Source organism: Zonotrichia albicollis, chromosome 3, assembly GCF_047830755.1.
Source record: "Zonotrichia albicollis isolate bZonAlb1 chromosome 3, bZonAlb1.hap1, whole genome shotgun sequence".
NCBI lineage: Eukaryota > Metazoa > Chordata > Aves > Passeriformes > Passerellidae > Zonotrichia > Zonotrichia albicollis.
Window position 1 is genome coordinate 31,151,057 of NC_133821.1, and position 25,867 is coordinate 31,176,923.

Genomic DNA, 25,867 nt, shown 5'->3' on the forward strand with positions numbered 1-25,867 from the left:
CTGTTTGCTACAAGTCCTTTTTCTGGAACACTGTGGGCTTCAGTGCAAAACAAGCAGTGAGGCATTCTGTTTAATTGCAGTGATTGGCCATTTGATTTCCATTTCATTCATAAGCCAAAATCCGTTGTCTTTTTTGTAAATAAAAAGGCATTCCCTGCAGGCTGCATTCCCACCAGTATTTTTCATCCGTTTTCTGATGATAGAATCTAACATTAATACATCTATGTCTAAATATGTTCATAAGTGTATAGATTAATGGAACTCATGTCAGCATGTTTAAAGTGAGTTTTAATGTGTAAGTAGAATGGAAAAACTTTAAAGCAAATTATTTGGCTCAAAGCTCCATTTATATGGTGTATGTTTCAAGCTAATAATCAGGGCTTGCTGTGGGTCAGCATGCCATATCCCAGTGGTGTCTAGTGAGATGGAGGGTTATCTTCTATGGCAGCTAGATAACCCTGTGAACAATGTGGAGCAGAGGAGATAATGGGACTGAATTCTGAAATGAGGTGGAACTCTGAGATGGGACACAAATCAGAACAGGAGCTGGAAATATCAGGAAATACAGGGCTGCGTGTGAGCACCGTGCGGCTGCTCATGAAGGCAATCACCTTTTGGCATCAGTAGTCACTTGTGTTTGACAATAATCCTTGATATCCTGCAATTAAAATGTGTGGGAATGGCAAATTAGGTACATATTCCTAGGAAAAAGAAAAACGAAGTTAAAAAAACCACTTCCTTACTACTGGCTCTATCTTTATTTGTCTAATTTTTTGGGTTTTTTTTTCTTTAATTTTGGTACAGACATTGCACATTAATCTAGTAAGTATATTTGCCATGTTTTGGACTGCTTTTGTCCAAACTGTGTTGTTCACAATTATTGTGGTCTTTAAAAAAGTTAGAGTTTATTCTCCTTTTTTTCTTCACAAAATATAACTTTTATGTATTTGGAGGAAATTGTAGGTCATCTTTGTGGTAATAGACACATTTTCATCCTTCAGATTTTATTTTTTTTTATTTCTCTGTATTTTACTGTTTTAATTTTATATAAAAGGAAAAGGTCAAATCTGTTTTACATCTATGAAGAGAATGGTTATGTAGTCTCTGGTTTCATATGTTTCAGATGATGCAGCAAGCTTTCTATTTGTGCATCTAAATCAAACGGTTGATGCTGCAATTGAAGTAATTCTGTTTAAAATGCGTAATTTATATGAACAGATTATACACTAATTGAGTTTCAAGTTTGTGTCCACCTTAAGAGCTAGCAAAGTACATGCTGCTGAATTCCACTGCCATTTTGGAAACTGGACTGCTGCATGTGTCTGTTTGCAGCATGTATTGGACACGTTTGGGAGCAGTGGTATTAACGGCATTTTTCCTACTGCCTGTTGTATCACCCACCTTGTGTTTGCCGTTCGTTTTTAGCCCCAGCCCAAGTGAATGCTGCAGCAGTGACGAGCATGTTCCTTCTGTTCATTTCTCCCCACACTAAAGGGTAACCTCAGCTGTGACTCTGAGCAGGAGCTTGGTGACTCTGTAGCCTTGGGTCAGCCAGTAGAGGCCACTCACAGCTTGCGACTGACGCCGGGCGCCACTTGGAGCTGGGGTTTTGTTGTGTGCTTGGGGTTTGAATCCACACCCAGCCAGCTCAGGCTGCCATGGACTGGCTTTGTACAACCTGCAAAGGGCTCTGCTAGGAGCAGTTCGCTCCGATACGGGAATGAATTAAATAATGATGTTTTTCTGTTTCCTCTAATAAGTCCCACAGCAGCAGGAGTAAAAATCACCTTCTCTACTTCAAGCAGACTCAAAGCAAATGCTTTGATGACATCCTTTGTTGTTGGTACAATCTTTACTGTCATTATATTATATTACTTTAACAAAGTAAGGAAATACTGTTACAGAACCCTTTTGGGGGAAGGGAAAGGAGGATCTTAAGTGTTTTTTCCAAATGTAGCCAGCATCTCCCAAATCAAAGCTAGTTGCCTAATTGCTGCTCTGCTACTTCCTCCTCCCTGTATTACTGTTTGGGTAACTTACTTATTTATAATTTTACAAGGTAAAACATTATTTCAACATTGTAGATTATTCTTAGCTAATAAGGGTGCAGTCCCAACACTACTGAAATCAAAATCCTGTTGATTTAGTGAAGATTTCACCTAAGAATAAGTTTTATATGTAAACAGACAGCTAGAATATCACCATAAAGATTTTATATATGTATATATGTTTATATCTATATTTATGCAGCATATTATTGCAGCATTTAATTAGTGGTTCCATTTCCCAAATAAGGTAAATCTGGTTTACTTAAGATTAAATTTGTTAAATACTAGCTATTTACAGAGTACTGAAGTTACAAACATCTGGCCATTGTTTTGTTTCACAGCTGCCCTGAATATTTCCCCTTTCCTGATATAAAATATTGAAATAATGGTGCTGTCTATTGTGTTTTTGCAGTCAGGAGAATCTTACATTTGCCTTTTTAGAGGAGTTGAATTAATTTGAATATTAAAAACTACAAATTTCTGGTTTATATTTTCTTCTTGAGACTTTTAAATCAGTCCATTTTTTGCAGTGTTGTGAGCTATTATTGGAGGCATAGTGCCACACAGTAATATTTCATATTAAATATTAGGAATCTCAGAAGAAACTCCCCTACTGACTTCCTTGCAGATGGGAGAATTAAAATTCTCAGTTTACCATTGCCTGCCCCATAGACCAGTTTTTTCTGTTACATTATATATTAGTATTATTTCCTCTAATAGCTCCTCCAGTGTTACTGTATTACACACCTAAAGACAGCAGGAATGCACTAATATATATTATTACAGTGCATCATTAAACTTACTCTGCCTATTCTATTGCGTGTAAAAACTGGTCCATTTGACAAGGATTCACGACAAAACATGCTGTGTGATATTTTTCTCCTAATGTTACAATTTAAAACAAGCAGAAAACGTTACACCCAGGCCAGTCTATTTTCAAAAAATTATATTTTTGTTTTAAACTTACATTTATTTAACTTCAAATTCAGATTTTGTCTTAAAAGTAGCAGACAAAAAACAGTGAAATAGCAAAAATTTACAAAGAAATTCTGTTCTTTGCTTTTATACGTGGGATTTAAATTTCCCATTTTTCTCTGAAGTGGCTAGGTTCAATAGTAGAGTTTTCTTCTTTTAGTCTCTAATATTCTCATGGTATTCCTTTCCATCTGTTAATCATTCAGTTGAAAGCTGTATATCAAGAGATAGAGGCAGTTTGATCAGTTGTGTGAAAAGAAATGTAGAGAAAACTCTTTAACACTGTGAAATCACTGGAGAGACTGGGGAGCTAGGACATATTCTGTCATGCCAAGAAACTTGCTAATTCTTACTTTTTTTTTTCTTTTTTTAAAATGCCTTAAGAGAAAACAGTAAAACATTTACAGGGAGGTGCCTATTTGCGTTAGGATAAAAATCCATGTCTTTTGAACTATTTTTCTTTTTCTTTTCTTTTTTGTTTTTCCTTTCCCTATCACTCGCATGTATTTTGTAAACAGAATGGCAATGATCCATTGATTTTTGCAACACTGTGCTAGTAAGAGGCTAATTTTAAAGAAATATGACTAGGGTAGTAAGAAACTGGTATAGAAATACTCTGCCAGTGAGCCATATCTTCATGGAGACTTTGTAGAGTTTGACTGAGCATCACTTAAAGGTAATCTGTACATTAAAGAGATGCTTCTCTGGAATGGTCAGTTTGGGCCCTTCAGCAAGAGTATGCTTTCAGAGGGAATAACAGTGTAATGGTAATGTCAAGCATTATAGCACTGTTCCAGTAATGTACACTGTGAAAGCTATTTTCGTTTTCATCATTTTCTATATTGCTCCAAGTCAAATGTGCATCTATATTTTTTAAAGATGTATTTTAAATCCAGAACCTTGTTTAGTGTATGTACTTTCCAAGGTTGCTAGTGGAGAAGGGGTAAAAAATGATAATACTAAATAGGTGCCGAAAATAGTAAGGTATTGCTTTTAATCAGTGCAATAAAATGAGGAGAAGAGGTTTTACTCTCTTTTTTCCCTTGATATAGTTTGATTTAATTTCCTATAAAGTGACAGTTGCAGATCTGTGAATTATGAATTTGACATTGTCATGCTGTAATTTCCTGCAAAATCCCATTCCCTGGGATTTGAATTTAGTTGCATTTCATTTTGGAAAACAACTTCTGTGCAGAAATCCTGCCTGAGAAAATTGGGTTTGCTATGCAACTTTTTAAGCTGTAGTTGATCATACCAGTTAATTTACAGAGCAGAAAGAGCAACCTGTTCTTTCATTTAGGACAGCAGCTAGCTTATTTGTGTAATTAGTGTCCAGCAAAATTTCACTGAAATTTTGCTCATTTTTCTCTGCTATGAATGTGACATATTGTGACAACTAAGCTAAGCTTTCAAGTCAAGTGCTTTTATAATTATTTATGTGACTTTTTAAAGCACATCATAGACTCATTTAGATTAGAAAGGACATGTAAGAAAGATCGAGTCCAGCCATAAACCCAGCACTGTCAAGTCCACCGAATCATGGCAAGGAAATAACATCCTGTAAAACATGAGCTCAGGAGTATCTTTTCATTGCCCATGCTATGGAGTGCTTGGCATAAAATAGAATTCAAAAGGCAAAAATACCAATTTCAGTGTTTAAAACCTACTTAATCTGTAATAAACTTACTTTTTCAGTAATGGAAAATATATCTCAGGAACAGTTATGAATAGGACATAGCTTGTGTTTTTTCAAAAATATTATGCCTTACAATAAATATAAATTATGAACAGGGAGTGTATTTGCTCATTTGATTGTGTGGTAACATGGGAAAAAATAAGGGACAAGAATGGATGAGCATGCATAGTAGGGTTGTTTATACTATTTAAAATACTAAGAAGTTATTGAGTCTTGAAAACATTCACACTTGAGAGCTTTGTATCATAGATGTCTTTAAAAAATAATTCATGACTTTTCCTGGGCTATTCAGTAACTGAACATTAAAATATACTTCAAAGGAAAAGTAAGCAGAATTGTTAAGTGCAGTGTAATATTTTTGTTCTGCATTAATGTTTTGTAGATTTTTCTTGGTGCCAGGTAGTAACTTTCCTTTAAACTGCAGCACATGTAAATTAAAATAGCACTATCATATTTAATTAGGAGATGCATAAATTGATTATTTTTTATTTCTCCAATCTTTGACACTGTTTAGCCTGTTCATATAAAGTAAGTGGTGGTGTTCAAGCACCCTGTGACTGAGCTGTGGGCACTTTGCTCCCTGTCCCTCAGTGGTGTGAGCCACTCAGAAGGGGGGATGATCTCGCAGGATCCAGCGCTGCTGCAGCCTCCCCCCCCAGTGCTGGGTGCAGTTCTGGGCTCCACAGTGGAAGGAGGACATGAAGGTCCTTGAACATGTCCAGAGGAGAGAGCAAGGCTGTTGACAGCCCTGGAAGGCATGTCCTGTGAGCTGTGGCTGAGGGCTCCAGGCCTGTCTGCACTGGAGGAAAGGGGACTGAGGGGTGACCTCTCACAGCTTCCTGAGGAGGGGAAGTGTTGATGGCCTCATCTCTTATCCCTGGGGTACCATGTGTGGGAATGGTGCAGAGCGGCTCCAGGGGAGGTTCAGACTGGACATCAGGAAGCATTTATTTACCAAGGGTGTGTTCAAACACCAAAGCAGGATTCTGAGAGACTTGGCTGATGCCCCAAACCAGTTGGTGGTTTTGGACAATTAACAATGTGCCCCTTTGTGTCCTTAACAATTGCACTCCAAATTGGTCAGCCAAGAATTGGTCAAGATGTTCACTGTAGGTTACTTCGAGCCAAAATGCTCTATTCTCTATTATTGGCATTTTAAAATGACAGTTGAGGAGCTTAACATTATTTTAGCCAGAGTGAAGTCCTTTGACTTTCTTGTCCTTTTTGTGTTTAATCCCACCATCTTTCCTTACGTCACTTCTGAAGTTTGTCACGTGTAGTATCTTGCAGGGGAGGATCAGGTTGCATATTAGGAAAAATTTCCTCACTGATGGTGGTTAAGAATTAGAGCAGGCTGCCCAGGAAAATGGTGGAATTGCCATCCTGGGAGGTGTTCAAAGAATGAAATGTGTCACTTCTTGATAGGGCTTAAGTGGGCATGGTGATGCTCAGTTGAAGGTTGGATTTGATGGTCCTGGGAGCCTTTTCCAACTGTGACTTTGGGCAGCAGTAGATGGTGTTGTGTATTCTGAGGCAGAACCCCTTAGTATTGAATACTTTTTCTTTTTTCTGTACCCATTATTTTAGGTCATAATTTTGCAGGCAAAGAAATCTTTGCAAATCAGGAGTACTTTGTCTCTGAGTTGGAGTACCTGTGTCTCAGGGATTCTATGAACAGGATGCAGCCATCACCTTGTCTTCTTATTCAAGCAGTGGTGAAAGGACTTGTAGCCAGAAGAGAATAAAAGTTTCAAAAATGACCCTGAACTTTATTAATGTTGAAGATTTTTGTAATGGTGAGGTAGCAGATGAAGATGGGCAATTAGGTTTGGTTTAGTTTTTTATACCCTTGGTACGTTTTGCAAACAGGAATTGCATTAGCATATTGGGAATCTTAGAGTAATTAGCAGCAAGTTTGATGCAAAGGTCTGTATGTGTGTACCTTGTGCCTTTAGTTTTACAAACATTCTGTGGCTGTGTGGTAGCTGAAGCTATCTGGGCTGTGCAGGAGAAACCTGAACACTGTGATCACTTGTAACAGTATTCCAAGCAAGTTCATACTCTCATAAAAATTGGTGGAAAAACCTACTTCTGTGGTTTCTGTATTATTTTAAAACTGGCAATTTATCAAGTGAATTTTCTTGAAATTTCCATGCTTATTAAATTTCAGATTATGTATTTTGAGTAAGCTGGAAACTTAAACTTGTTTCCATAAGTATGGCTGCAGGTAAACAACCAATTTTAGTCCAGAAAATAGCTTTTGCTTCTGTCAACATGTTGTTTATTTTCTCCCTGAGATAAAAAGTTCAGTTTTCTGATATTTGTACCAAGATAAAGTCTGTAAACAAGATTAATATAGTGTGGAAAAGGTTGTCAGCAGCCCTGGCAAAGGAAATAAGTTGCCTGTACACAGAACATACTGTAAACTGAATAAAAGTGTCAGGTCCACCATGAGATAATGTGATCATGAACCTCTAACAAAGCATGACATAGGCACAGTCCGCTTTTCTTATAGCCACAGTGTAGAAAATGGATTACTATATTCCAGGGATACCCACCGGAATAGCATGAAAACCTCATTTTGAGATTAATGCAGGATATAACTCTCAAGAGCTGAGCTGCATGCTTACCTGTAGTTTTAAAGTAACAGTGTAGTTATTAATCTTAAAATTTGGAAATTACATATTAAAATACTGGCCTCTGTTTCCAGGTCTGTCTTTGTGAATGGCCATTTCTCAGTTTTAGTATTAGATGAGCTATGACATTGAAACAGTAGCATTTGGTCAGTGTTTTATTATCATCCCATGGCTGTGTAAGGCCTTGATCAGTCTAGTAAAACAGTAAATTCCAAAAGGGAATAAAGCAGTAGGTGCTGTTCTCCTATGTAGCTGTCCTATGTGATTTCCTCTACTATGATTTGTATGTTTGCATAGATTTTTCAGAGGTAAGGTTTTACCAATGCTTTTTTATCCCCCTCAGCCAGAAAAGTGACAGCACTTAATGGTTTCTCAATTCAGCCCAGAGTGACATCATTCTTCAGGTCAAAGAAGCAGATTTTGGTCAAATACTTTAACCATGTGGAACTCTCAAATTATTCAGTGAGCATTCTTTGAAAGTCTTCCAGACTTGGAGCTCTGACTGCCCTGCCTTTTCTCCATTACAGCACCAGATTAATAGGGAGGTTTTACTTAAAGAGTTGAGCTCATTGTTCTTATAATAATGAGTGGGCTGCTTTTATCCATGAATCTCCAGCTTATGTACTTCTGGCAAGCCTGAGCCATATAAATGTATTAGCATTAAGTTTTTGTGGTCTCCTGTCAAACCTGCAAGAACATCTGACTTCATTCCCTCCTCTGGTCATCTCCTGACCGTAAAATTATCTCCAAGGAATGGAAAGTTTGCTGCTTCATTCTTTCCATCAGGAATAGTTTGCCTGCTACTCTAGTTCCTTGAGCATGTGTATCATGAATTGTCTCTTATTCTTCTGCTTTTATTTATCTACATATGCACGTGAATTGAGCATTTTGCAAAAATAAAAGCAAAGCTGTTTGAATCCTTTCTTGAGCAATATCAGTATGTCATCACCTGCAAAAGTCTGCACATGCTCCTGTGCATTCTGAAGATCATTCTTCAGCTGAGGATAGCACATATTTCAGGTTACAGTATGTATAAAACACTAGACAAGGACTACGGTACATTTGGTAAAAATAATTTACCTTTGCTTTCTGTCCTGTGTACACTTGAATTTCAAAAGCTTTGTGTTGGGAGGGTTGTTTTTTTAATAAATTTATTGCTGTATGAGCCATATTGGCTATGATTTTCAAAACATCTAACTTTCCTTTTTTGCAGGTAAAATGGACTTTACAGAAAAGTAGCTTAGGTTGTTGACATCTGTAAATGTCTTTATGTCTGACATCTAATCAAAATTGTTCATAAAGGGTTTTCCTTAATCTCATATAGCACTTTCTGCACTCAGACTTTACTGAAAAATTGCAGATATTGCTGATTGCATTTACTGTATCTAGTATACTGTCTCTATTTTGTATTTAATGTTTTTGATGTATTTTCTTAATAAGCAATCATTTTGTGCATATGCTGCCCCAGTATTCAAAGACTTCCTTTTTCCTTCATGTTTCCATTAGATAACTCCAGGAGCAGGAGGTAGCAGGAAAACAGTTCACTTGTCCCAGGATTCTCTTCACCATGAGTAAGTATCAGTGATGGGAATTACAATTTTTTTTGTTATTATTAGCTTTACAATGGTACCTCTGCCCCAAAGCCACATTTTACAACTGCACAAACATCTCTTGTGATGAGAGCCTCAGCTCAGTTATGTGATGGTCTTTATTTAATAAAAGTACTTACAATCCTTTTTAGTTAATTTTTATGTTTCTTAAGGAAACATGAAAATCAGTGCTTTGTAAGTATGTTTTTATTAACTTCCTAAATATCCTTTCCTAAAACACAAAGTTGTTTAAGGCTGGATAGCAAAACTGGCATGTATGAAAATACATCTTCTGGTCTTTCATGTGAGGAAGAAATTTATAATAATTTTCACAAAAAGATATTGAATTCATTGTTTAAATACCTGTAAATAGGGAGTGTAATTCACTTTGTTTAGTTACTCTAGTGTGTCATTATTGTAAACTCTCATTCTCTTCAGCTGACAACACTTAACAGCATTATTTATTGGTTACATCTTTTGAATACTTTAGGATTACATTTTCCTTTATTTTTCAAATGAAAACACTAAAAAACAGAGAAACATAATGAGGACATAGTATATTTGAAGATACATTTATGTGTTCTAACTGCTACTAAATATATCATCCACGGTTTAAAACAAAACTTGCCAAAGCCAAGCTACTACCAACATCAGCTCCTTGGTACCAACTGTTTTACACCACTGATCCACCTCTGTTTTGTCTCATAACTTGATAAAGTGTGTGTAAATTCAAGAGGTTTTGATTTCATAAGTTATTTCTACCATAACTTTTTATTACCAAGTAATAATTCAGCTGGGCTTTACTTTTGCTTATTTTAAAAGAAACAAGCAGACAAATAATATTGTAATTAGGGGAATGGGCAAAAAGTTTAAAATTAGTGTGATATATCACTTTCCCATTAAAAAAAGTCTTATTCTTTTTGAAGTATTTTTAATATCTAAATATGAGGTGTATTCCAATTACTTTGATGTACTTTTTCACTAGAAATATGTTTTTACCAATCATTTAGTCTGTAATCAACTGGTTTGGCACAATCCACAAGAGTTGATGTGGAGGATGCCCCAGTTTGCTGCTCCTCCTTGAGCATTTGGTGTTCACACTGGTCAGAGACAGGACAAACATCTATGTAGAATTTAAATCTAACCCATTATATTCTGATTTTCATCAGCCCCTGGACAATTGTGATCTTATTTGTTGAATCACTTGCAAATGTGATGTTTTTACTTTCCATCCACTACCAGCATCAAAGTTGTGTGTATATAGAATCTCCCAATTTTCACCAGATTTTGAGCTATTGAATGCAATTGATGAATGTTTTGTGTCCAAAATATATAGATGTCTACTTTGTCTCAAGGTATACTTTTGACTTTATTGCTGTAATTCCTTTTTTATTTCCAACTCCTTTTCCTTAATCACCTTAAAAGTAGAAAAAGCAGTATGGATGTTCTGATCTTTTACGCAAGAATGAGAGGGTTGACTGCTTGTTATCAAACTCTGAAAAGCTGAGTGACAAAAAGCCACAAAATTTTTAGATTTGTGACTTGAAAATAAAAGAGATTTAAACCAGACAATTCCATGGAATTGGAATCTTCTCAGTGTACTAATTAAAGTAAAAATTTAAGTGTCATTATATAGCTGCTTAGAGGAGAAAATTGGACTAAATTATTTTGAATGGAACTGTTTCAGAAGAAGCATGGCTAGGTTAAGCTGTAATCTTTGGTTACACTTCTAGAGGAACATGCAAGCATAATAGCAGATAGTGGGGATGTTCTTTTCTGTGCAATATTGTGATGGATGGAATTATTTTATCCTTTGACCAAAACTTATTGCTTGCTTAACCCAAATAGTATGTAGATGCTACATGTAACTTGAGATCCCTCTTGTTGTAGGATTTTTTTTGTCTTCTTTTCATTTTTCAATGTGCAGGTTTGTATGATGCTTGCTACAGCTCCATTCAGATGGTAATTCAGTTCTTTGTGACCAGAGTGTGTATGTGAACCAGTATTATGTTTTTACTGCTGTTGAGGGAAGAGGCACATTGTGGCATCCCTGTGTGTCAAAATCTTACTCCGAATTTCCGTCTCTGTGAAATGAGGTAGCCAGTAGTCACAGTTTTGCAGTTGTATGGAAATACAAAGCCACTGGGTTTTCAGACTTGGCATTTTGCTTTAGATTCAATCTCAGACCTGAGTTTGTGAAATAATACATTAACAGGTAGCAGGTAGTCCAAACTACTTGAAAGACTTTTAAGCTATAATCATTAATAAGTACCACTTCAGTACTAAATATGGAATTACTCTAATTTATGGCATGTGCATTGTAGTATATTAAAATACCATCATTTACGTATTATTTTAGCTTGTTTGACAAAATATTATTACCTGCAAAGCCAGCAGCTACTCAGAAGTGCAATCGGTGATGCATTCTTTCACAACTGTTACAAACTTAAGGAGTTCAATAAAAATAGCCCATTAAAATAAACCATTGCCAAAGGCTGTGTTTTCCTGGCAGGCAATAAAATACCCAAAAGCACGCACAGACTGGTCATATGACAGCATGTGCTTTGTTAGTTATGTTGTTAAAACTGTCTTTTCTTTTTCTCCCACAGTCACTGGTTTAGCCCTGGGGCTAGGAAGGAACATAGCCAGGTAAGAATTGCTTTGATCAAGAACAGTTTACTTGAGATGTATAAAGAACTTTAACTACCTCTACTCCAGAGGTAGTGGGCTAATATTTTAAGAAATTTCAACAAAGGAGGTATAATTTCGTATCTTCTTGGGAGCAAACATACAGCAGTGCATTTCCAAAATTCTCTTAATTAAAACTCTTTAATTAGTCACTTAATTTCACTTAAATATTCTTGAGGTTTTAACATTCAAGTGAAAATTCTGATTTTTTTTTTAAATAATTTTGTCAATTGTGGTATCTCCAAATGTTACCTTTTTCAAAATGCTGGAAAGCAAAACATTTTGCTGCGAAAATCAAGAAACACAGAACCAGTTACACAAGTGGAGAGGCTTCTACAGGAAGATCTTCAGTTCCATTTTTCTGCATTTCATTGGTTACAATGACTACAGCAGAAAAAGAGGTGCTGTTAAATCTCCATTGTGGTGCAGACATTGGTGAAAATACCTTATTAGTTTGTCTGCTGAGCCCCCACAGTGCAGTCCCGGGGAGATCCAAGCCTAGAGATGTAGTTGCAGGAATGTGAAGCTGTATTTATTATTTGATTGGTAGCATAGCACTTAGTTCTTTAGCTTGTCTTCAGAGATGGAGGAATACCTTTATGAATGGTCTAAACAGAACTTACAGTCCAAAACTATAAAATGTGAAAATAAATCTGGTTTCATTTCACAAATGTGTAGTTAACTTCACCTATTCAGTAAAAGTAGCTGAATATATCATCAATGCATTGAAATTTAACACAAACGTTCCATTTCTTTAAGTTGGAAAAAATTTATATAACAGTTGATTTCCTTAGATCTGTTCCAGTTTGCTGGTACTTTTGCAAATGTAAATAGATTTGAAACTTCAAAAGGAAATAAAATCTGAAGAGTCCTTGGAAGGTTAATTTTAGGATTATCCATCATGAATACTTGTAGCTCCAGTAAGTCATAGTTTAAAACTTTCCTGTTCCCTCCCCTTTCTTTTGAACTCAATGCTGCTTACCAAAAACTGCCAGAGTAGATAAAACATAGTAGTTTTAGCTGTAAATTGTGAGATTCCAGCATGTTACAGTAAGCTGACTGACACTTAACCTCTAAGTAGACAGCTTTGTATAATTCATATTTAATGGTCATTATTTTGAAATAATTTTCCTAGTTGAAGAAACACCTAAAAAAGAATTAGATTACTATGAGTTTCAGTAATTTTTTAAATCTTGATCGTGTCATATAGTGGGGTTAATTGAAGTTGTACTGTTTACTTCCTTAAAAGATTCTAAGCTGAAAAATAAGGAAATTCCCAAATGAGAAGCAACTTAATGTATATCATACATACCAGCACTGATTTTCAGCCTAGAAGATGAGAAATGTCTGCTTAGCTGGTATGGAATGAATTAATCAATTTTTTTCAGATAATAGTAAATTTTAGGTAATTTTGTATTTTACGTGGATTTTTTCATCTTTCCTAAGAGCTGTGTTGTTAGAGGTTGTTGGAAGTTAACTGAATTTGTAACTTACAGATTAATAAGGACTTGTGAACTAAAGCTAATGTTATGAGTTACGGATGTTAGCGGTGCATAAGGGGTTTGAGCTTTTTGATAAGACAGAAGAAAAGAAATGGTGTAATGGTGGTGTGATGTAATTTTGACAACCAGTGAAATTCTCACTAAATTTATTTAAGTTATAAACTATTTTACTGCATCTCAGAACAAGATAGTTGAAATGACAGGAAGCATTCCTCGTACAGGAAGGAAGCTGTAGAAAGTGGGGGGAAATTGTTCAGGTTTTCAGACTGGTAGCAGTTTTTGGAGTCTGTGCTCATTTACAACATGAAGGTGTGGTTGGCCGAGTCTTGAAGCTGATAATTTCCTAACTTCCATGGGATTTTGAAGTGTCCTCCTGCAAATATTAGGTCAATTTATCTCTACTTTGTTTCTCAACAGTCTTTCATTCTATTTTTTCTTCAATATATGAGACATTTCAAACATTTGTGGAGGTTTTATTCTGTCCAGTTTTAATTTTTTTAGTATAGTATTCTCATGGTTGTTTTTTACTTAGTGCACCTGACTCATCTGACAAACATCATAATGCTGGAAATAGACTTCAGAGTGTTGGAGATAGTCTGAATGAAAAGTCTTACTTGTCTAAAAATAAAAGACAGCTTGTTTCAGAAACTGAGTCATCATTTCAGTTAAACAAATCCTTCACTACTCCTACTTCCTCACTATTACAGGAAACTTTAATACTGTGTTTTTGTTTATTCCGCAGCTTGCAAATTACTAAAGCTCCTGAGGCTCAGAAGAATTTAGAACTGTTTCATAACTGCTTAGACACAAGTGCTAACTTGATTAGTTTTTTGTAAATTAAGTGTCCTCCAACACTTCTAATTATACAACTTCAAAAATTTAAATTGAAATTGTGAAAATCATAAAATTTTACACATAAGTTAATTGTGAATTGCATAACTTTCTATTATGCTTTGAAAATGCTTTGATTCTTACTTTCCAATTATTTAGGCATTTTAAATTAGTGGATATATATTTTTTTGCATATATATATATTTACATATTAACTATTATTGTAAAATTCTATTAATATTCATCTCAAAAGTCATGGGTGAAAGCTATTGACAGATTACTCAAGAGAGGAAATAACTGCATTGTCCATATAGCAATTCTAAAGAGCAAGTACAGGTATTGTTTGTGAGAGTCTTCTGAATTTAATTTTTTTTAACAGCTTCAGCTCCTACGAGACAACCGCTCAGACAGGGGACACAAGAAGAACAGCTCTGTAAAAACAGCCAGCAGGTAACTTAATGTGGTATTTGCCTTTAATTGAATTTATTGATTCCTTAAATCTTTATGTAAAATTTACACTATTCTTTTGGGGTATTTTCAAAGGTCTGGGATTTTTTGTGACTTACTTTCATGAATTTTTTGCATGGCATAATCTTTGCCTTATATATGAGTATTAGACCTTTTTTGTTGACTATGCAACTGCACTGTTATCTAACTTAATCTCTTTAGAACATCAGAACTAAATGGATGCCAGAGTAAGGTTTGTGCTTCTGGCATGTAAGTTAAGCACTGGAAATATATAAAATTCTATTATGCATATCTGAAATCAAAAGGATAACTCAAATGCTATAATACTTAAATTGTTCTTGTATTTTGACAATAGGCATTTCATTGTGAAGACTTAATAAAAACAAATCTAATTCTATTCTTCATTTTCTTTCCTTCCTCTCAAAAGACAAAAAATTCAAGACGGAACTTACTGGTCTAGGAGTCTGTTTCTAGAGGGGTTTTTTATGTACAAGTCACCTGCTGAATCTATTCTACCAAATAATTATTTTCATTCTAGTTTTTCTCAAATGAGAATCTACAGAAATGCTTGTCTTGCTATGCACAACACCTTACAGAATTTTTATGTTGTCCTCTAAAGATGACAATGTGCTATCAAATCACTTTCATGAAAAAGTTGTAAAAAATTTATACCAGTATGTAATTCTGTGGTACCACTTGAGAAAGTTTCCTGTCAAGCAGTTGAATTTCAGTATATATATGGTCACCCAGACCACAGTTTTTAATATTTTTAGGTACTTACCTTGATGATTACCTGGAAAAGTATACCAATATATTTTTTAATATATCTATTAAATAAGAATCTGTTTCATTGTATACTAGTTCTGGTTACATGCTCTCAAACATAGGTTACAGAAGTGTCAGTCATTCATCTATAGAAATTGTGATTATCTTTGTCTATCAAACCTCTTATATTAAAATTCTGAAAATTTCTGCATAGATTTTCTGGCAAGTGTACTTGTTAAATGATACTTTCACTCTGAATTTTAGAATTACTTAAATTTAGATAGAATTTTCACCATAAATGCAGTCTTACTATCAGACTGCTTACACAAAACTTAAAGTGGGTTTAAACTGAGCAGTAAGAAACAGATTATATTCCGAGTCTTTTAGGATCTTTTTTGTGCTGTAGCAAAATAAAACAGAGTTTGAGGAATTCAGAATCATAACTTATGTGTTTGTTATTCTGACCAGTGAAGTTCTTGGGAACTGATGTTTACCTGCACAAGCAGTTAGAATAGAGACTTGTAAAATGGCCTTGAAAACCTAAAGTGATCTTTAACCACTCCTCACATCCCGTTAACAGTACCTTAATAGACTCTTATCCCAATAAATATGTGGCAGGTTTGTGTGCAGGTAATAGGTGGTAAATTCAAGACTGAAGATTAGCATTTTCTAAAAAATATCTGTATTATTTAAGTAGAGCTTATGTAAGAAACTAATATTACAATGTACATAAAGATTCATCCAAATGAGTCAAGTTATTTCAAAATAATTATTTGTGCTCTTTCAGAAAACCACAATTCTCTCTGTCTGCCATGGAAACTTGAAGTGACTCTAAAAAATATTTCAAACTACAAAATCTTGTTTTTAATAGGCCATATGCTGTCTTAGAACCTCACAGCATGCAGTCTTGTTTACAAGATAGATAATAAAAATATATGGACACCTCAAGCTAATTCAGATGAGTAATCCCCTTAAAAAATGCATATGAAAAGCAGTGGCTGTGACCTTATATTGCCTTACTCTTTATTGCTAAATACAGTGAGAAACAGCAGCAATGGAAAAGTTTTGGACATTCTATAAAATTAGTGTACTTATCCAGAATACAGTCTAATCTGGTTCTTTAGCAAGACTGAATTTCTCTGGATCTTTTTTGTATGGTTTTCAGGTATTTGTATTTCTTCTTTGTTTGCCATTCTGGAAGAGCTTGTTTCTGGTTTTCATATGTGTATTGAGATATGTACATATACACAATTTTCTATGCTTGCCTTGACTTTTCTTACCCCTTATGGACGGCTAAACACAGTTCTTGTTTAAGCATGTAGACATTACATTAGAACAGTGGAATAATTTACTCTGTAAATACATCAGAAAGGTGTGGAGCTCTAAGCGTGGCAGTGGTCTGCAGCTGTCTCGTTGTGGTGGAATCCTACTACCTGGGATGAGCTTTACTGCACTTGCTTTAATGTCTAAGGTTTCTTCTGTCAACATTAATGATAATTGTCTAATCCTGTACAAACTGTTGCTAGTGGCAAGATAATCAGTCTGTAGAGAACTGTTGATGTGGCTACTGATGGACAGATGTTAAGGAGGGGGACAGTCCTGCACCACAAAACTTAGAACCAGAATAGATTGTATTACTCATGATGATACAATTCAATATCTATGTCTATTCTGTTCTAAATACTATCTATACTATGTACAGATAGTATTTAATCTGTGAATACGTACTTTTCCCATTCATTTTTTAAGTTATTAACAGTACCAAAAAATACTCTCTTAAAAGCTGCATTTCCTTCTCCTGTAGAGCCTTGAAAAAGTTCTCTGTTTACATTATCTCTTTACATTAGGATGGGAAGAGTCTCCTCCCCAAGGCAGCTACACTGCTTAAAGGTGATAGATAATTCTTCTGGCTGCTTTTTTTTTGCTCCCTATTCTTTTGCCAGTAAAGAAGGGGGTTTTTTCTGATTTTTTTAATATGCTTTGGGCTAAACCAGCCTGGCTAGCTCAAGTCACCTATTTAAATTAAATTGGCTGGTTTTGTACAAACCATATTAAGGCCTGCTCACATGATTTTTTCCTCCAGCAGAGCTGTGGAGATGATAATCTCCAGCAGATGTGTGATAACAAATAGCTTGGGATAGTAATGTCTTCATCTGGCGCAGTTGTTAGCAGACCAAATGTCTGTCTGTAGCCTGAGGCAGTGGGCAAACAATTGCACATGATTGAGTTACAGGGAGTTAACAAGTTGCTGCTTGGCAGCTGAACTGCCAAAGCTGGTCATGGGCTCTTTGCCTGCTTTCCTCATAAGGTAAAATATGTTTTCTTAAGTCACTTCCTTAAAATTTTACAAAAAAAAAAAAATTACCTGAAAACTTACCTAAAGGAGATTTTTCCGTGGCTAAGAGATTCCTTTGATCGGCAATGGGGACAATGTTGAAGGATATTTTGCTGAACTGCTGTAATGTGATTTTGAACATGTAATTTCATTGTTTACTGTGGGGGTGGACCTCCATCACACAGCTATGTCTCTGTATTTAAATACATAATGTACTTTTCCTCACAATACCATTATGAAGAGGGGAAGTACCTTTGGTCTCATTTGACAGAATAACCAGAATACTTAACCACCTTTTGCCTTTGGTCATACAGTTGATGTGATAACTAGGTAATTTATGCTGAAATCTGGAACCAAGAGAATTGCAGGTTGGGAAACCCATGGACTGTGAATAAGTTACTCTTGTGTAATTATTTCCTTTACATAGAGGTCTTGTGTCATATTTTTTTGTAGTGTGCTCCAGTTAACTACCATGAGTTATGTCATCTACATATTTATTTTTTCTTACTGTATTGTAACTATAATTTAATACATGCCTGAATTGAGAAACTGAAAGGAAAATAGCACCCAAATTCTTACCGCTTAGTAATTTTTTTGGGTTGAATCTTGATAATTCTGTATTGGCTTTCCACATGCCAATGTTCCCCCAAAGACCTCTGAAAAAGGAAAAAAAAAAAAATCTACTTTTAGTTCCTATGCAGTTCAATCCTGGCTTGAAAGAAGGCTAAGTCATATTCATGAAAGGTTTCAAGGTGGAGTAGAATTTTACATGCCAGGTTTCACCTACCTAACTGAGGCTGTTTTAAAAATTTAATCAATGTGTGCAAATCCTCCAGTGATCACATGAGCTGGCCAGAAGTCTTTGAAATCTTCTCCTGCCATGGTGAACAGCACAGTCTGAAATTCTTCATGGTTTTTTTCTACCCTCACTTTCCCTCCTTTCCCTAGTTGTTCACAGTCCAGTTTAAATTTGTGCCGTGTGCTGATACAAGAGGATGACTCTCACATGTTTTTAGTTCTTATAACTGTGTTCTCTGTGAATTAGTATTTAAAGAAAGCTTGTAAGAGAAAGAATTACACCAAACCTGAGGAGAGCTTTTCAAAAGTGTGTCATTATTTTGGTTAAAATTGGAACTTTCTGTTTTTCCTGGTTTTAAAGGATAAACCCTGTTTGTGCGTTTGTACAGCACTTGTTCATCTCCATGTGATGATACGGAACATGGTAGCTCTTTACACAGATGTGACAAATAACATTACAGCTGCTCTTTATTTGATCTTCTAAAGAGACAAAGATGTGCAAGGATTCTTCCTGCTCCCACTTCCCCATCGTGTCATCTGTTGTTTGGGAAAGAGTCCTAATTTGCAACAGATACAAAACTATTTGTCGAGGTGCAGGTTTGCCAAAAATAAATGAAACCATTAATTACTACGTTTTTTGAGCAGCTGTTAATGGATTGGGATAAGAAAACTGTACATTAGACTACTGGTTAATTACAAGAACTGTAATTGTTTAATGTGGCTTTTGCGGAATGAAATTACAATACCAGAGGAGGTGAATTCAGCCAGTTTTTGGAAATTATACACCAAGATGTGCACATACTTACACTGCAGAAAAGCAAAGGAATGCATAGCTGTTTTATTAGGTGATTTGCTTCTGCCATTACATGAATATTATGCCATCATATTCTCAACAAAAATACTTTAAAATAAAGTCATATTTAAACATGCCTTTTAATTCAAGTGTAAAATTATTAAAGGTAGTAAGTTAATGTCTTATAACCCCAGAGCTAATAATGCAGGAGATTCAGATACAACATTAAAATCCAAATGTGTTTACATCATTAGAAATTAACAACTAAGCAGTTTTATCTCCTCTTTGGAGTGCCATGAAGCAGTAACTGTGCTGTTATGATTGCTGCTTAATAATATTTGCAGTTCCAGATTAAATTATGTGAATGTTTGAGGACACATTGCTTCCCTCCCTTGCTGTCACCCTCAGGGACAACATTATTCCATCAGTTTGGTATTCTTCTTCCCTGGAAAGGGTAAAAGATGGTGCTGTTTTGGGAGAGGGCAATTCCTGATTGAGTTTTCTCTACCGTGGCCTTATTTTTAAGGTGCTGAAAAGATTTTCACATGGGAGAGGAGGACAGGGCCATGACAGTTTAATTGTTGTTTCAAAATGTAGCCAGTGTGTGATGCTTTAATTTTATGGAAATCTTAGAGCCTCAGTAGTGGTTCATGGATAAAGTATCTATTGAATAAATGCTGATTAGTCATCTAATGTCCTGAAAGTATCACCTTTTAATTTGCATAATGAGAACTTCTGTAAAAATAGCAAAAGTTTTGAACTGTACTCTGTTTCGCAAATACGTTTCTTTGTGTGATCTGAGCAGATTTTTTTCCATCTTTAACATAAAACTACTAGCTGAATTTTGTTGTTCTTGCACTAAAATCTTATATACTTTATAATAAGGTACATAAACAAGCTGCTAAAAGGTACTGAAAATTTGTCATTTAAAATGGAGTTCCAGGTATATGATTATGTTAACTAACAGGAAGTTATGTTTTCCTGATTTTAAAAGCATGTAAATTAAAAAGCAAAATCAGATAACCTCTAGAAATTATGTAAGTCTGGATCTTTCTGATGTACTATCTGGTTTGAATTTTCAACCTGAATGAACTGATAGGAAATCTCTCACTTTGAAGTGACCAAATTTTAGCACATGGTGTGCTTGTTTCTCATGTTCCGCTGCGTTAGATGCCGTGTCTTGCTCTTTGTTGCACAGCTTTGTGTTCCAGAGCTTAAACTTTGTCTCATCTTGCCTGTTAAAATATTAATGGCATAAGGATAAAGTTAATTTATACTTCAGATGTCTGAAGACCCTTCCTGCTGTGTAAGGTCTGAGGAGGAGCTGTGCACAGGGGCTTGCACTGTCATCCCACAAACTGTTTAAGCTGTGGTTGAGCAGCTCTGCAGTGAAGGAAGTTGTTTTGCTCTCTGGTTTTCCACCTCTCATTTGTCCCATCATCTCTCCCACCACAAGAAATTTGGTTTTGTCTCTCTGCATTTCTCCACAAAGGCACATGGAAGCTGGCTATTGTAAGGATGAAGATCAATGGCCATGCATGAAGGAAGGGTGGGTTTCCCTCTTTCTGGTTTTATTGCACACTAAATTCTGCAATTTTTGCATCAGGTTCCTACTAATCTCAAAAGGATCCTTGAATATCATGTGTGTAAATCATTATCCCCTGGTGCATGTTAGCTAAAATTCTGAGGCATAAGCACACTGACTTCTATTTAGACTGTGATTTTGTGTGGTGAGAGAAAGAGTTTAGAAAAAAATTTAGATAGTTTGCTTCAAATTACATAAAAATTCATTTTCTTCCATTTTTGTGCTACTGTATTACGTACTTGAATTTTTAGTGTTGGTTCTTATTCTTTACCTATTTTAAAAGATGTTGAACGCAACACTAATGCTTGCAGTAATTTAACTTAACTCTATATGGCTGTAATCCAGAACTTTAAAATGTGTGTTTTTAAATCTTTCCAGAAAAATACATTTGTTCCATATTTAGGTTATTTAGTGAATTTCATTCTTGGTAAACAAATATGTATTCAGAAATATCTGGAAGAAATAGTGTAGCTGAGTACATTAGCAAGTCCTTCCATTAAAGTATCTGTTCAGATCCATGTTTACTGCTCAAGTCGTAAAGATATTTTCCTCATCACTTCAGAGCTGGACTGAGGCCCATATCTCTCAAGTAGCAACAGTGTTGTTGCAAGATGCAGAAGAAACCAAAGAATATTTGCTTTAGAATTTGTGAAAAAATAATGTCCTGTAACAGGTTGATGTTCTATTACTGCAACCTACTTTCAAACTACATTTCACCTTTGCATGAATATGAGCTTTATTGTTATAATGTATTTCTTCACACAAAACAATAATGGAACTTGTCATCAAAAATATTTAGAAATATTCTAAATTAATATGAAATTTATATTCTGAGCTAATGTAAATATTAATTTCCTGTATTGAAAATGAGAAATCATGTCATTTGTTGAAGAAAACGGAAAGTTTTTGCTATCTAATTCTTGACAGAAGTGTATTTTTTGGGTTTATTCCTTCAGTGTTCCTTGGCGACTTGTTTGTACACCAAGATATTGGTTTGGATTTGCCTTTGTGTAATTCATATACTTTTGATCAATTCCAACTCATGCCCAATTATATTACACTAAATTAACATAATTCAACAGATGTTGATATTTAAATGTTTTCTGGCATTCACATCTTGGACAGCTGTCTTTGAGCTTGGGGAAAAGGCAAACATTTAGAGTTAAATGCTGAACATATGCTTAAATTACTAATTAGAACCAAGAAAAACAATGCATTATCCTTTCTGAGGGCAGTAGGCCTCTACTACTGAACGATTTTTTTAGGGTCTCTTTTCACAAATAGTGTGCTTAAGTGACTTGAGTGTGGGTGTCAAATCATATGGAGTGATGCAGGTTTTTATTTTCCATCATGTGCACTAAAATTATGCCAGTGTGGAGTTGAATGTGTCGATTTGTAGTGTTCAGATAAATTTTGGACAGCTACTATGTCTGAATGAGAAAAGTCCTGCTCAAGATAACAGCAAGGAGTGTGTTAGGATATAGTATTTATTAAGCAATGAGGTAATCTCATGGGCCAGGGAAAGATTATATTCTAGTCCTAATGGGATTGCACCAGGACCCTCAATAATACAGGTATGTCACCCTTATGTTTGAAGTTATGTTGTGAACAGATTGGGGTTGTATGAAAGGACTTAGATAGAGTTGTATGGGCTTATCCCATCTTTTTAAGATGTAATAAAAGGGAAATAAAGTGCACAGCTCTTCTGGTTAATGTAATGGTTTTCACTCTTGCAGAAGTAGGTGAAGCAATCTGCTGTATAGATGATGTCATCCTTTAGACAAGTTTGAGGAAAAGCTTTACTGTTTGTAAAGAGTGAGGAGGAATCAAGCATGGAACTGATTTCACTTGAATGTTGTCTGAGAAAATTGAAAAGAAAGCAAAAGAGTAAAAGAAGGCAGGTGAACAAGGAACCTTCCCTCTCTAACTGTCCATGGGACACATGCATTACTGCACATGCCACCCTTCTCTGGATGTTCAAGTAGACACTAGGGGCTGCATTCATGCTTTGATAAGCTGTGTACCACAAAGGAAAAAGGATATATTTCCTTATAAATTTGCTTAGCCATTGGTTTTCATGTATTTTCCTTAGAAACAAATGTACCTTGCATATTTCAGTGTACTATTATGAAATCATCATGCATCTTTTCTGTGGCTATATTGATACTCATGCCAGAGGCAAAGATTAAGTATTCATTATACCTAGATAATACATAATAGCCTTCCCAAATTTACAGCCCCAGTTGCTTAGTACATGTATTTGGAGTGATACATTTTAATTTAATCCATTATTCTGGAGACTCAAAGGGGAATGTAGAATTTCATGTTCATCTTAATTGAATTAGGTATTAGTGTTAAGAGATGTTTAAAAAGACATATATAATACGGTTTTAATGGTGTTTACCTCTAAACTTACTATAAACTGTTCCGTTGACTCCAGTGCTCTTGAAGGCATCTGCCTGCCACCTGTGGTAATTTAAGCATGATCAGTAAGAGTTAAAGTTCCTCCAGACTCCCTTATTTAAGCAGCACTAATGGATGTGTTCCACTGGCTACCAGATACAGCAGTGTCTGCATTTTAAGCCATGTAAAAACAAGATAGGCTTCTGTGTAAGGAGAATCATTTATGTGATATTTTTGTGTAAAAGATACTTATATAAGAGGAAGTTTGCTCAGGGTATTTTTGGATTTTCATAAAGTTGAGCTGTTCCACACATTCAATTTTTTAATCATTTTATTAGCTTGTTTCTCTGGGTTCCACAGAAACAGAATTGAATTCTGCTTTCTCCATCCTTAACTGCTGCTGTGAACATTGGTTCACACTCTCCCTGTTCATTTCAGCTTGTAAGAAATTGTCAGGTAGTTTCAAGCTTAAAGTGAGTTAAGTTGTCCCTACCACATTCTCTCTGCAATCATATCCATATGAATATCTATTTTTTTATCTATATTTTAAGACTGAAAACTGAGAGTTTCAGTTAGATTTCCCCTTCAAAATAATTCTCTCAAGTCCCTTCTAAAATACAAACCAGGTAACTTTTTCCTTTTCGTGATGTCTTGCGAAAAAGTTTGCTTAAAAACTTTGATCAGGCCTCTCCATTAGCTGAAGCATCCAGTGGTGATAAACTTGCAGAGTTCTACAGCCATCTACAGGAATGCACTGATACTGTGGCAGAACGGGGTGTCACTGTTTACTGTGAGTTTCTTCCTCAGGTGGGAGATGTTAATAGCATTAATATGGATAGGCATGTATGGATCTTTACCAATTCATCTAATTATAGAATAGAAATCAGTTTTCTTGAAAATATTTTTCATTATTACACCATAATAATGCGCTGTATCCGATTTTCCAAGTTAGTGTACAGAAATGTGATAAATGCTGTTAGATAAAAAACACTCTTCCACACCTGCCTTCATTAGTAAATTTTGTTTTGTTTTGTTTTTTTTACACAAGCAGGTAATAAATCAGAGAACTAGAACACGTGTTCAGGAGTATCTGCTGTCCTATAGCCATCTTATTGTGCTGTTCTTAGTGACTGGTGAACTTTTAACTCTGATAGTGGCAAGGGTGAAAACTACCAGTGAAAGAGTGAAGAACCCATTGGGTCCTCAGTTGCTCAGTAGGTTTACTGCATTTAAAGCACCTTAGCTTGGCTCCCCCACATGTTTCTTTGGAGAATGTAACCACATGGTCCATGGACTGCAGAGGTCAGGGTAGACAAAAATTTGACATGACCTGTTAAAATGTCTTGGAGAGGTGAATGTGTGTAACTGCTGAAAAGGCGTACACCAAAAATATTTGCCTGTGGAGCTATGAAAATTGTGGAAAAAGGGATTGGGTTGTGTAGGCACAGATATGTTTGGGGAGCTTAAAGAGACAATTCTAGACATGTTACCATGGTAAGGGAAATTATCTTAACTACCTTGAGAGAAAGAAATGATAAAGAGACTGCCACTATTTAAAGAGGAAATAGCAAAATTTCTGTCAGAGGGAATGTTTCACAAAAATGCATAAATGCTTGTGAATTTCTTTGCATGTCATTGCATCTATAAAAGTGTTTGTTCTATCAAATCTGTGGGATTTATTTATGGGATTTAATAACTAAACTTTGTGGGGTTTATTTACTATTTTAATAGCTTTTTTCAGTTATTTTTGTTATTGCTGCCTTCCCAGTCTGTCTTCATTTTTGAGACTCTTATTTACCATGTAGAAAGGATAATCTTGCACTGTGTGCAAGATGAAAAATGAATAAAAACTGACAGCAGCTTTTCCAGTGTTTTGCTTAATACGTTGAGGCATGACACAACAACAACAACAAAAATTCTTGGCATGCTAGTGTAAGTTCACACCAGCCTGGCTTTTGCAGCCCTCTTGTTTCCCTCTGCCACAAGTTTGCCGCTGCTGTGACACTTGCAGGCCTGCTCGGCCGTGGTGCAGCTGATGCCCTGTCCATGCTCATATTTTTCCTATTGACAGTGAGTGTTCTTGCCAAACGCCAGGGACCATAGTCACATCTGTTTGTCTCCCAAGCTTGTCTGAGGCTGCTTGGGAACACTTTTTATCCAGAGGGCAGCTTTAACTAGGCCTAATACTCTGAAAAGCCTCTATTTGTAAATGCATACAATGAGGCGACAAGTTCCTGTTGTCTTTCCTTAAAAATTATTCCATTTGACACTGCTTGCTCCAGTCCCTGTCACCAGCACGTCAAAAGCCAGGTTTTCAGGCAAGGTGGTCTTAACAAGTTTTATTTTTTTCCTAATAAAATGCCTAGCTTCCCTCCAGAGCACTATTTATAAATGATAGCTGGAAGCAAGCTAGGGGTAAGTAGAAAGAAGGCAGGCAAATAGCTTTCTTCCTTTCTGTAATCCACTCTCTTCTGATTTAATGCTAAGAAACATAATACTGAACCTAGCCTGATTGAGGGTCAGAGTTCTCCCTACTTTATAATACCCCCATTACAGGCATTTCAAAATGTGCTGTGCAGGTTCACAACTCTGCTTCTTTTTGTCTAACCTGCCAGTTCCAGAGCAGTAATAGTTCTTATCTGATCCTCTCTAAATAAATAAATTAATAAATAAATATGAGCTTTTTGTTTTGCTGTGATTTACCCTGGCAGAGCACATCAGATGTTAAGCCCTGGTGAAGGCAAATGCAGCTTTA

The 25,867-nt window shown here is 35.6% G+C and overlaps 1 protein-coding gene across 1 annotated transcript in view; it reads left to right on the top strand.

The window, feature by feature from the left end:
- GPATCH2 (G-patch domain containing 2) overlaps positions 1-25,867 on the top strand; it is a 119,220-nt gene that overhangs the window by 75,504 nt on the left and 17,849 nt on the right. Inside the window, exons 6-8 of the mRNA XM_005483008.3 lie at positions 8,862-8,926; positions 11,554-11,593; positions 14,345-14,415. Coding sequence (XP_005483065.2) covers positions 8,862-8,926; positions 11,554-11,593; positions 14,345-14,415 — 176 coding nt within the window. The remainder of the gene's footprint in view (positions 1-8,861; positions 8,927-11,553; positions 11,594-14,344; positions 14,416-25,867) is intronic.